General features: G+C 37.6%; 1 protein-coding gene across 3 annotated transcripts in view; it reads left to right on the top strand.

Annotated features, from left to right (window-relative positions):
• Positions 1-13,218, top strand: part of rdx (BTB/POZ and MATH domain-containing protein rdx) — a 62,025-nt gene that overhangs the window by 10,212 nt on the left and 38,595 nt on the right. For 2 of the 3 annotated variants that reach the window (XM_017236220.3, XM_017236219.3), the window contains exon 2: positions 1,508-1,576. Coding sequence is in view for 1 of the 3 variants with exons in the window: in XM_017236218.3 (XP_017091707.1) it covers positions 4,149-4,162 (14 nt within the window). In the remaining 2 variants the exon portion in view is untranslated. Of the gene's footprint in view, positions 1-1,507; positions 1,577-3,952; positions 4,163-13,218 lie in introns of those variants that run through there. The other variant, XM_017236218.3, reaches the window with a different exon arrangement.

The raw sequence follows: 13,218 nt of genomic DNA, 5'->3' as shown, positions 1-13,218 counted from the left end.
GTCATAAGAGAGGTATTTACGTTTTAAATAACTTGATTAATAGTACATTTTTTAGCTAAGGGATTACATTAAGGGGTTACATGCAGTTTCGGAACCAAAAAAAACATAATTCTTACGAAGAGAATATTAATTGACAATTATTAGTTCATTATTAATGACTATTATATTTAAGACATTCATTATTTACTTAAGCAGAAGATACTTTTAAGATGATAATAGAATGTAGATCATGTCAAAATATTTAAAAATATTTATATATACAAAATACTTCGCGTTGATCTCGTTTTTGTCATTTTGAGACATCCAAAATCCAAAAGTTTGATTTAATTTTTATTTTAAAGAATACATAAATGCTGGTAATGAAAGAAAGATTTAAAAACAAAATTCAATTCTCAATCAAGGCAACCAAAAATATATTCCTTTTTTGCTAAAATTTTGTCATTAAATTGTCGAAAAAATATAGTAATAAATTTCTAAGAATAATTTCCTTAGTTCATTACCTGGCGATTATATGTATATCCAAAAAGATTGTGTCAAAATTTCAGACCGATTAGTTTATCCATTTTTGAGAAATCGAGATTACCGACTTCTCTCTGTGACACTCTGACAAATATTATAGATTTTTTTGAAAATCCAAGCTGCAGATTATCCTAATCCTAATCTCTCTGTCTTTAATCTCTAGCAATAATTGGTTAGAATTCCCCCTTAAGTGTGGTATACATAATCTTAAGTTTCTTTGTTTTTATTTTGAATATTTTTCCCAATCTCTGCCTGCTTATCAATAGAAGGTGACTTGGTGGTTTGTTTGGTTTGTTTTCTTGGTGGATAGTTCCACAAAAATAATATTGACTAAGGTCCTGGTTTATAATTGCCTTTCATAGTCATTCCAAGATAATGGTGTCGAGAACTGGCACATCCTGTAACTTCCACCAAACTCTCTTGGGCATTAAAACTTTCCGCTTGTTTCATTCTGACCCGCTTTGTTGACTTTGACGTTTATGGCAGCAGAGCTCCTGATGGTGGCGTAGCGGTTCTCAGGTTGTTCACTCGAGAACTTTGTGCTGTCAAAGTAATTTGTTGTTTTTGTTGCTTTTGTTGTACAGCGAGTGGCAACGACTTTGGCTTTAAGCATGTAAGCAAGAAACAACAACAATATGGGCAATCAAAAAACAAAAAACATCGACATGCGGCGTATAAAGTAAAAAGACGTTGAACCGATTTCTGTTTTTATTTCTTAAGCTTTTTGTTATATATTTATATTTTTTTTTTTGGGTGCATGCAAATAATTTTAAAAATATTTATATATTTTGACAAAAAATGAGTAAGGAAAAGAAAATTCTTATTAAATATATGTAAAAATTATAAATATTAAATAGTCCAGCTAATAGCTTTAATAGAATTCCTTCTACAATTATGGCCACTAAGAAAATTGATTTCCAACTACATAAAGATTAAATATCAATAAACAATTAATTAATCTAATCAAAATTCTCTTCCATTTCCATAGAAACCCCTTGACTCGTCGTCTGGCTTCGGCTCATAAATTACAGGAAGGCACCGTAATAACATAAATAAGGTAAGTTCCTCTTCGGTGAGATCTCGTCGCCAATTAAGTCGGGATTACATACGTTTTCAATTGAACTTGGCCAGGCTCAATTATTAAGTCATTACTTCTTGGGGATTAGCTTCTATTCGCCATCTCTGTTGCTCTCGCACTTGCTAGCTGTTCTGCGATAAGCTGGCTCGCTTGCACCACAAATAGCCTTGATAAGGGCCTTGGAGAGTCGCCATCAAACATCCCGCAGTGAGCTTTTTAACTTTGTTCTGCTCTCAAAAAACGCTGTCTTTCAAGCTTGCTCTCATTTATATCTCTCTTTCTCTCGCTCTGTAGTATTCTCTGCAGAAGGCAGAAGCAAAACAAAAAAATATATATTAAGAAAAAAAAAGCTCTTCATTCGTCAGCTGCTGCGCGTAGCGAGTAGTAGTTGTGTGTGCTTTTTACGGAAAAATTCACATCGTTGCCAACCGATTTTCAACGATTTTACGCCCACAATTCGCAACGGTAAATTCCAAATGCACCTTAAAAAAGTTACCGATAAGAAGAGGCAGTTTTTCGCGTTGTGCGCGTGTGAAATAGTCAACTCTTAGAGCTTGTGACCTTAATCAAAAGTTTTAAACATCCAAAATAAATAGAAATAAGGTTCGAGAACACGCGCAATTAACCCCACTAAGTGTACGATAAAAAAAGAAGAGCTTTAACAACAACAAACTATTAATGAAAGACCAGTCTTAACCACTTCCTCAATCTAACGCCCTTCGAAATGAATTATATATGGAAATAATCTCAACTCGAGCTTGAGAATAAAACCAGAAAAGAAGCTGAAAGCGAGTCAACTTTTTCTATATCTTTGGAATAGAGTCGGCTTTTTTCTTTTTTGTGGCGACCGGCACCTGCTCTCTCTTTCTCTATTACTCCCCGATACAGTGTCGTCGCACTCTCTCTTTCTTTTGGCGTGACGCAAATCACATGTTTTTATAGGGAACTCGGTTCGATTTTGATTAAAATTGTACACAATTAAATATATTTGTTTGTTTAAGATCACAGAGCTTTCGAAAAGTGTTGCCAGATGCTAGGAAAAAAGTTTATAAATTAACCGAAATAGCATTGACATTCTCGCAATGGGCCAAGAGGGGTCGCAGGGGTGCTCCAAATTACACATGTTTCTAGTTTTTTGTACTAGACCAGCCGAAAGCTTTCCTACAGATCAATTAAAAACATGTGCTGCTGCCCTCTGTCCAATATTTTTGTTTATTGTTTATAAATGAGAGAGCGCCTGCCGCCATCTCTTTCGCACTCGGTGTGTACAAGAAGCTGAGGTCAGCGTGCAAACGCCGGCGCAGCTTTTTGACTTTGTTTTGTGCCCTGTCTTTGCGACGAAGCGGAAAAGAGATGGTAATAGAACGCAAAGTAAATTTGAGCTTTTTCTGCGGCGCAGGTTAAAAGCTTATTGTTTTTACTTTGTTTTTGCTTTTTTTTTTCGTTTTCATTTTTTTTTTTTATGTATAAAAGTTGAATCGAGTGATATAGGAAGAACCTTGTATGTTCATGACTATGGAATGGAATTTAGTTTGTAGTTTTTGTTGCCTTGCTTGATGTTTTTTTTTTCTCTATCCATCATTGACTTGCTCTTGCTCTCATATTCGGCGTAGAGTCTTCTTTGGCAGCGAAGATTCTTCTTCTAGTTTTCTACTTGGGCGTCAATGTTGACCTCCAAATAGTTGCTTTTGCTTTTGCACTGATTTTTATTTTGCCGGCCCAACCATCAGCATCTGGGTGGCTACGGAAGCGTTTGCTTTTTGGCTATTCTTTTGTATTTATTGATTTCATTATTTTTGTTTTTTTTTCGATTTTTGGCCGAGGCTGAGTGTTTTTTAATGCCGGGCCGGGCCATGTGCAAAGGCCCCCAGAGAGAGTAAGAGAGAGAGGTGTAGTCAGCAAAAATATGTATATTCGGTCTTTGTTTAATTTAGCTTATCACCAAAATTCTGCTGATAACTTGAATCATTTTTTTTTGATGTTGTTTCAGTATCTTTTGTTGTTGGCTTTATTTTTATTTTGATTTGGCATTGAACATTGTACGCTGGTTTTTTCACCCTTCTTTCTGGTGGTATGGGTGTGTGTTTGTGTGTACGTTTGCCATTTTGATTATTTCGCGTGCAAATATCACGTATACGACGGGTTGTACAGAACTTGGTCATTATATGGTCACACACGTTCGTCTCACAATTGAATGTGATAAAATTTATATGCGATACTTATCCATATATATACTGTTTATTTGCTTCCATGATTAGGGTTGTTTTTAAAGCTCTTAACTAACTTAAAATTTCGTATTCTAATTAAATAGCAGTAATTCAACATGAAAACTATATGATAAATATATATACTCCAAAATTGTGCCAAAAAAAACAGAATAAAATAGTTAAATTAAGCATCTGACATTTAAAGTACAAGTTCAAGTTGGAAAAATTAAAGCAAACGTTTTGATTTTCCATTTGAGTTCCGTGTTTGAAGGAAAGTGTTTGAAGTAAAATCTTTCAAAGTGGATACCCTGGCGCTGCCTCTTGGAGGGCTCTCTCATGTTAGAATGGCTCTAGCTAGGTAAGAATCTATGGAAATTATCACTATAACACAAGAATAACCTTAAAGATCACTTGGGCAATAAATCCTCACCATTGTAGAGGCCTTACTTTAATGTAATTCTTGTAATTCTTTATGTATGTATGCTACAAACTAACCAGATCTTGGCTTTAATATATCTCATTTCCTTATTCAAAAACATAAAAATCACTTTAAATGGCAACTCCGATAGGAAATCCAGCTCATTCCCATAAAGTTTGATGATCTTTTGGAGATCAATTAGTAATGCCCACGCCGGGGCAACAAAAAACTCCAATGTCGTCATTACCAGCGATTACCGTTAGGCTATGAAAAAGTGCAACAACAACAACAAAAACAAGGCAAAAAAACGCGAATCGAGGAATAATGCAACATTTGATGCACATGTGCGAGCTTGCTAGTATATGTGTGTGTGTCTGTGTATTGCATTAAAATTCAGGGGCAATGCCGTGCCTAGATGTAATTACCGTTATAGTCAAGTGCAAACCATATGGGAGATAAATATCGCCTGACCCCTCGTTTTCATAAAGTGAAATGAAATTTCCTTGCAAAGAAAAAAAAAACACTTTTTGCAATTGGCGTAATTGTAATTGCAATTGGCAACCTTTAGTAAGACGACATAAAGATTATATATTGTTTACTCTTTAAGGGAGTGGGTGATGGGAGTGGGAAATGGAGTATAGTGGGAGTAGGGTGACCCTAGGTTCACTTTCACCTTTTATCCAATTTTCACTATTTTTTTTTTTTAGAGAGAAAGTGAATGTTTTTAATACATTTCCATTTGTCTATCTCTATTTTGCTTAAAAATGCATTTATTAAATATTAATTATTTAATAAAAGCCTCTTTAATAGTTTATTATGGTACACTCTTAAGTGGGAGTATCTTATAGTGGGAGATGATCTTAAACCAGAGCATATACTCTTCTTTCTCCCACGCTCTTTACAGTGATCGTGTAAGCGAGAGGGCTAGCAAGCCTCGCGCTAATTCATTTTAATTCATTTGACCGAAGGTGAATTGCTCATTGCTCATACAATGAGCCAAAGAGAGGGGAAAAGGGCACTCATACATATGAATACTGAGCACCGCAGTAATCTCTCTCTCTATCTCTATCCACACCTCCCCGTGACATTGTTTATGTTTTGTTATTGTAACGGTTTATTTTAGTTGTTTTTTTTTAATTGCACACGAGGAAGTATATGCAAGCTTTTTGTTGTAATTTGTAATTCGTAATGTATGTGTTTAGTTTTTTTTTTCTATTTTGTGCGAAGGTGTTTTCATTTCCACTTTGGCGCCAAAGGCATTTGTAATTACACTTACATGGTAGTGCTAGTACTAGTGCTAGTGTAGTAGTGTGTGATTGTTTGTTGTAATCATGGGGTTACAAAAGCCACTTTGTTATTGTTTGTGTAGAACGCACATGCTGCTGTTTCAATTTGTGCGATAAGGTCGTTTTGCTCTATGATTTTGCGTAATTACCTTTGATAATATTTCAATGTGAAAACCTTTAAGGAAAGGGCAGTGGAAGCTATAGAATGGCCATGGTTCCCTGGGCAATTAAAAATAGGAGTACCAAAGGCTAATACTTCCTCCATTATAACCCTAACTATACATATCAAAAATGATATGTATCAAAAATGAATGAGAGAATGACTAAGAGAATCTTAAAAAAGCTAAAGAACAGCTATAATATCCATGGGTATCCCTAGGGAAAATACTTCCCTGTTTGTATCCCTTAGAGCTGAAGAACTTTCATTCCATATCAAGTGCGTAGTATAACAAAAATACCTTTAGGAAAAGGAAATACAACAGTTCTACAGTTCCCTTGGTAGTTAAAAATGGAAATACATACCTTAGCCAGAAACTCCCTGTTTATAACCATTAGAACTCAAGATCTTTTTCCAAATATCAAGTATACGCACTGTATACCAAAAATGACCTTTAAGGGAATAAATAAATAGGGAATAAAAAAAGAGAAAAGCTAAGCCGATCCACCTTCATAACGCTCGGAACTCAAGATCATTCTCTACATATAACGTATACGCACTGTATACCTAAAATTTTTTTAAAGAAAGAAAAGGACCTTAAAGAAAACTTCAGATGAGTTATAATTTTCATAGCCAATACCTAAGTCAATTACTTCCCCCTTTATAACCCTTAGAACTCTATAACCAGCTCTCCATATCAAGTATACGCCCTGTCTACCATAAATTTTCGAAATATTTCCCAATACCTCTCCGATTTTGACACTTTCCATAATGCTTTTCGGCATCCAAGGTTCTTTGGGTTTGTCGCTTTTTAATATGACACTGAATCCGACAGAGTCCGAGTGTATCTGGTGTGTGTGATGGGTTGAACCTGTTGAAGAGCTTTTAGGGTTTCATGGCTTTATCATATCAGGCGTGGGGTTTTGATTTTTTGGGGTATGAGGAAATCAATGTGGTCATTGAGAGTGAAGGTTTTTCCATAATATTAGTGTGTGTGTGTGTGTTTGTGTGCGTGTGAGACCCTCAAACTTTGTCATTTTGACGTTGACAAATAGAAGAAGAGGAGGGTAGTAGCCCCCAGGCCCAGGCCCAGCCAGAGAGAGAGAACCAGAGTAGAAACACCCTAAAACATTCTCGTTCTATATTTATATCGATGACATGATTTCATTTCAATGTTCATGCCACAAAACTCACGATTCCGCGCCCGATAACAATGACACAATTTTGTATCTGTATGCATGTTCTTTCAGAGTATCCATATCTGTATCTGTAGCTGTGTCGGTGTCGGTGTTGAGGTTGCCAGCCACCCGCAACGAAGCTATACAATCATTGACCCTCATGCCTGCAAAGGCGTGTGTGTGGCGGCATGTGTGGGTGGTGCAGGGAAGTTATTGATTCAAAATTTGTTGGCCGTCTAACCTAATTGGTTAACCACACCAAGGGTATTATGATATGGGTCGAGTGGAAGTGCCAGAGAAGCTCTTAACCCATATTCTAGTATTCCCTTTATTATCCCTAATTGGCAGAGTGCCTGAGGCGGCCTACATTTGAATTCAATTTTAATGAAAGCCCAAGGACTATTAATTGTCATTTGAAATTATAGAACTTAGGCATACCATGCAGATGCCACACTTGGCCACACGCTCTATCGAAAATGCAAAAGGTCATTCTTGGCCAAGAGAAACAATCGCCACTAATCTTAATTACAACATTGCAGTCGCGCCCGCAAACATTCGAATGCGAAACAACAAACAGAAATGTTTACAACAAAATGCTGCGACGACGAAACAATGCTGCACACACAGTGGAAAGGAGGTGGAGGCTAAAAAGCAAAACAACGCCACCGCCGAGCATTCAGCAGCGCTGCCCGGCCAAGTCGCCGCTGCCGAGCGACAACAAAATGCAGTTGACTGCGAACCGTAAAGCCAACGCGTTGGCGTGCCACCGCCTCTGCTTCTGCTTCTGCTACTGCCAGTGGCTCTGCCTCTGCCTCTGCTCCGATTTAGCCTCGTTACAAGCGCCCCGGTTGTTGGTTTGGAGGTGTCGGCTGTGATGCCATTTGGGGATTACAATAGAAACTAAATCCATATTAAAGGGTACCATTTTAAAGTATTATATGAAGTTCTTTTTATAAAAGTTACTGATTTTTGTATAAATCTGAAGAAATAATCAATCTTGTACAAGATTGTAAGATATAATAGTAAAATAATAATGATATTATACCTTAAAGAAGACTATATAGTATTGCAAAATAAAATACAACTATACCTTCTTATAGCATACTAATTTAAGAAGCTATTATCTTCTTAAATTATTAAATTATAAATTATTATTAACAAGTAATATATCTTCTAAAAGAGCAAGAACCCTACTATACTATTATCTCTTATTGAGTTTAGTTATACCAGTTATATACTGATTCTGAGGGATCCTGAGGATCAATATGAGTTCCACAAGATTCTTCAAGATAGAATACTAGTTTTAAGCTAAAGAACTCAGTTTAAGAACTAGTTAGAGATTCATTTAGAAAACTGGTGATATATCATACTAATATTTTAAATAGAATACTGGAACCCCCCTCGAGAATTGATATTTGTATATATATATACCTTCATATAGGATACTGATTTTAATCATTAATATGTTTCAGTAATATCAAGTAAAATCACTTAAATATAGGAGAAGCTTCAGCATCATATGGAATATATGTACATATCATACTGGAACCAATTTTAAGAACTAATATTTGTTCTGCAAGAATCTTCAATATGTAATACAATATTTTATGAATATTAAGCTTGAAAAAACTGCAAACTACTAGCTCTTATTTTTAGTAGTATAGCTATAACTTTATATAGAATACCATTTTTAGAACCAATCTTAAGAATCCTATCTACCAATCTTTAGGATATTACCAGTCTTAAGAATCTTCCTCAATATTTGTTCTCCAACCCCGGAACTCCCCTCTAAACAATCAAGAGAATATATATTTATAGAACCACTAACTACAGTTAACTTGATGCACTTTCTGGCTCTTAAAACCGCCAACACTAGGCGTGGTCGCGCCCTCGCCACGCCAGCTGCGCAGTCGCCCTCGCATGTGGCCACCACCGAAATCTCTTAGCCCCGAAACCGAATTCGAATTCGTCACCAACTTTGGACTTGGACACTTACATGCCGCCAACGCTGACGTCAGCCGAGGCATCGACTTTGCTGTCGACGTCTGCGTCAACGTCAGCGTCAGCCTCAGTTGTCGGCAGCGTGTACTACTTTTGTTTTCATTGAAAACGTTTGCTGCTGTAATGTTTGTGGTGCTGCGAGTATGTTTTGCTGGCAGCGCAGCACAGTCGCTGCCGACGCTGTTCACATGGTCACTGAGCTTTATTCGCTCTCGCTCGTTTGCACTCGCTCTGCAGTCTGTCTCTGTCGCGGCCAGCGTCTCTGCTGGCGGTGCTGCTTGGCGTTGCCTCGCTCATTTGTTTTGGGTCGTATTGACCTTCTTAAAAAGTAGGTAACCTCATTTCTCATTTATCGTGTACAACTTACATGCCGCTGTCGATGCCGATGCCACAGCCGATGACGCTGCCTCTGCTGGCGCCTCTGCTATAGCTCTGCTCCGGCCTGGGTGGCTCTGGTGTGTGTGGTGCGTGTGGTGGTGGGGGGCTTGTCTCTTCTTCCAACAACAACAATCACCTCCAACCACAGCCCAGTGTCAGGCCAAAGAAATCGCACGCAACGCAACATTTTAATTGTTTTCTTCTGCAAGATTCTTCTGCAGATGGGAAGTTATTTTCTTTAGAGGTCATAGAATTCTTCAAAGAATCTGCCTTCTAAAGGTTAGTTCTCTCCTCGCACTGACGTCATACGGAGGTCTAGCAAGGTTTTCCGACTTTTCCGAAGGTGCGCCATTATTTGGAACTTATGCTGGAGGCACCTAGGAAGGCCTACTCTGAATATTTTCTGTATTTTGCTCACTAAACTAAACCCAAACTGAGCAGAGCAGAGACCTGAGCAGCAGCAGCAGCAGTGAGTTGTCGTTGGCAGTCTCGTTTACTATTGACACCATTAATGTTGCCCCAATGTAGGTCAATTGCGCGCTAATTGCCTTGCAACTCGCCTTCTGCCGGGGGTCGTCGTAGCCTACCCGGGTGCCTGCTACTGCTGCTGCAGTTTGACCTTTTAGGCCTTTTATTAGCCAAGATTTTTGTGGTTTTAAGAATAAAATTTTATTATATTTTTACTAAGAAATTGTAATATTACGCATACGCCATGTGTCAATTGCCTAGTAACCGCAAAAATCACTCTCAGCTTCTCACTCAGAAATCACTCTGCCTCTGTTGTTGTTTTTGGTTTTTGGTGTTTTTTGGGGCAGTCAGTCCCAAACTCTGACCTAGTTTCCGCTTTTTTGGGCACCGCAACAAACTTTTGTTGTACATTTATTTTCTGGCTTTGTATTTTTGCATATTTTATGATTTAATCAAAGAAAATTATACACGCATGTAGAGCCACAGTCAGAGTAGAGTCAGAGCATCCCAGGGTGTGCCCTGGGGAACTGAACTGGTACTCAGACCACGCACACTCACACACTAACACTACTCACTGGGGTAATAAAACCGAAACTTGACCCAATTCTGAAAACTGATGCCTCCAATGCCTCTGCTCCATTTATATTTTTTTTTGCCTTTATTTGTGTCTCCAATTGGGCTAGAAGTGGATCAGTGTGTGTATACATCAGGCTCTCTATGGTATTATAATTATGGAATATTGATTTATGTAATATTTATGGACCTACTTGAGAAATCTAAACAATCGCAATACGAATCTTTGTCATAAAAATTAATGTTAAAAAAAGGAGATGATTGGAAGTATATTTTGTAATATGATTTCAGTTCTAATTGCCTTTAAGGAACATTTATTAAAGTGCCATGTTGCAAGAACTTCAGCACATTTGGGAGTACTTAGCTAGAGTAGCCCTTTTACAATTTCCACTTTTGAAAATTATTACTTTTAATTGAATTTGTTGATTAATAGTTTTTATTGCCACATTTTTAAGAGCACATTATTGTCTGGAGAATCTTTGTTTATTATTCTTCATATATGTTCATCTTTAGTTCTTTTCCTAAAGCAGATCGGATGATAATAAATTCCTAATGTTGATTTTTCGTATTTTCGTAAGCATTGTATATTAATCTTTAGATGTTGAAACGCCCCAATGATGTTATTTCCTTTCACGATCCGCCCCATTCTCTGGATAGATAGCCCTGTTTGGCTTCTTTATAATTTCCATTCGCAAGACTACAATTATTTGATTCGCTTGAATCGCACCAGATGGAGCCCCTCCCCCGCCCTTATCGCCTCTTCTATATTTTTCTGCTATTTCTCCCCTTAGCTTGATTAATGCAATCATTCCCCCTTGTGGGACTCCTCCAAACACACCCAACCCCCTGCTAAGGCCGCCTCTGCGCTTCTATTTTATTACTACTATTAATACGTTCATTTTTGTTGTTTTTTTGTAGTTTATTGTAGTTAGTCAGTAGCTGTCAGTAGCCTGTTGCTAGCCAGAGCCTCGTACTGTCCGAGTTGGCTGCCTTTCGCTGTGTAATTTACGCGGTTCGATAGTTAATGCCCTTAGGTTTTAAGAGGGTAGTGTGGTTTTTATAGAAAGGTTGAATAAAATTAATTAATATTGTACAAAAAAGAATAGTTTATATTCTATATTCGATTTTATTTAATAAACGATACCCGGTACTCTTTCCTTGATTTTAAGATACAATTTTATTGCATACTTTTGGGTGCTTTGGAGCAAGACAGTAGGAGAGAAGATTAAAAAGACTGTAACTCCTTTAAAAATCAATAGATTTCTCTGAAATATAAAGTGAATATAGTACCATATAGTACTCCAAAAGTACCAGGTATAAAGACCCACCATGATACCTCCATTCTAGCTCACCCTCCTCCTAAATAGAGCATCCATTTTAGTCCTTGTGTAGTCCGCTCCTTCATCATCTCTTTCATATTATTCCCTTGAACTGTCTCTCTCACTCTCGTTTGGTGGGTATTTCATTTCATGGGCCGCCCGGCGGTACTGGTACTGAACCCAACTGAACTGCGAGTCAGTCTCGAGCAATGTTCTAACCTTGTGATTCTAGTTATTTTTTTATTTTTCTTCTTTTTTTATGGTTGATTGTTGTAGTAATTTTAGTTGTTGTTGTTGGTACCTTTAACCTTTGCTTGGTTGGTTAATGCGAGCGGCAACCGTCGCTGACGTCGTTTACTCTCTCGTATCCTTGAGAGTGTCTATCTGAGGGTCATCAACTACAATTTTCGTCGAGCTCTCATTGTTGTTGTTGTTGTTATTTTAGTGGCTGGTCCGGGTCTCGTTTATCATTGGGCTTTTCATGGTCGCCGTCGTCGTCGTCGTCAAGCACAAAGGGAGAAGCTAAAAAAAAAAGAAAATATAAATAACAAGAAAAATATGACAACAAGGAGTAGCAGGAATCTCCTCCAGGACCTGAATGGGCAAAACATTACACTGGGTGTGTCATAGTCTCCCTTTGTCTGTGTTAGTGTGTGTGCTGGGGGCGCCACGTGCATTTAATGATAATTATATGCGTGCACCCACCTACGCACCCACACACTCCCCAGCCATTATCAGTAATTGTCCTTGTTTAAATATCGATTTTCATAGCCAGGGCGAACATTTTATAACGAAAATGTTATGACATGCCTGTTACTTTCGGCACAAAAGTTAATAAAATAAAGATTTCTAAGAAATAATCAACTGAGGGAAAGATAAAGAGTCCTTTACCCAAAGGTTTATAATTTTTGAGGTTTTCTTTCGTCACAAAGTTTTTAAAACAAAGGTTCCAGTACTTTTCAAAGGATTTTGTCATTTTCGAGGGTAGTTCGAAGGTAAATAGACCTCTAAAATAGACCTACCAATATGCAAACATACGCACATCAGAGTCCACACAGTGGCTAAGCAACTGTAAACATAACGAAAAATATATAGGAAAAAAAAAAGAAACAGTTTCAGGTCAGGGTTTCGAAAAATACACACACGCACACACACCCAGTGATAATTATCTGACAATGAGTTTGCGGACCGCGGGCCAGGCCAACCTACCTACAGAAAAAAAACAAAGATGGGGGAGGTTGGGGTTAATGTAAACTGCATTAATGAAACTGGGTTATAATTGAAATCAATGGACAGACGGACAAACGGACACACGGACATTCGGACACGATGCCCAACTGCTGACTAGTTTGACAGACAAGACACTGGATTTCAAAATAAACAATGGATAAATCGGAATCCGAAAGATACTTACGAGAGCCCTACAAGAGTCAATGGTAACAGTGAGACGAAGCGATTTATGAGTGGCTCGGTGAAAAGTGACGTTGTCATGGCCGTGGTACGGAAGTGCTTGAAAAGGGCTTTGAATATTGGAGATTATTTTAAAAAGGAATCTATTTTCAAAGGAATTATTTAGATTCTTTCAAATATAAGACTAGTCTTCTTATAAAAAAAAAAAATTCCTAGTTTTTGCCCC

Source organism: Drosophila bipectinata, chromosome 3R, assembly GCF_030179905.1.
Source record: "Drosophila bipectinata strain 14024-0381.07 chromosome 3R, DbipHiC1v2, whole genome shotgun sequence".
In the NCBI taxonomy this organism is placed as follows: Eukaryota; Metazoa; Arthropoda; class Insecta; order Diptera; family Drosophilidae; genus Drosophila; species Drosophila bipectinata.
This window is presented reverse-complemented; position numbering and strand designations above follow the sequence as displayed.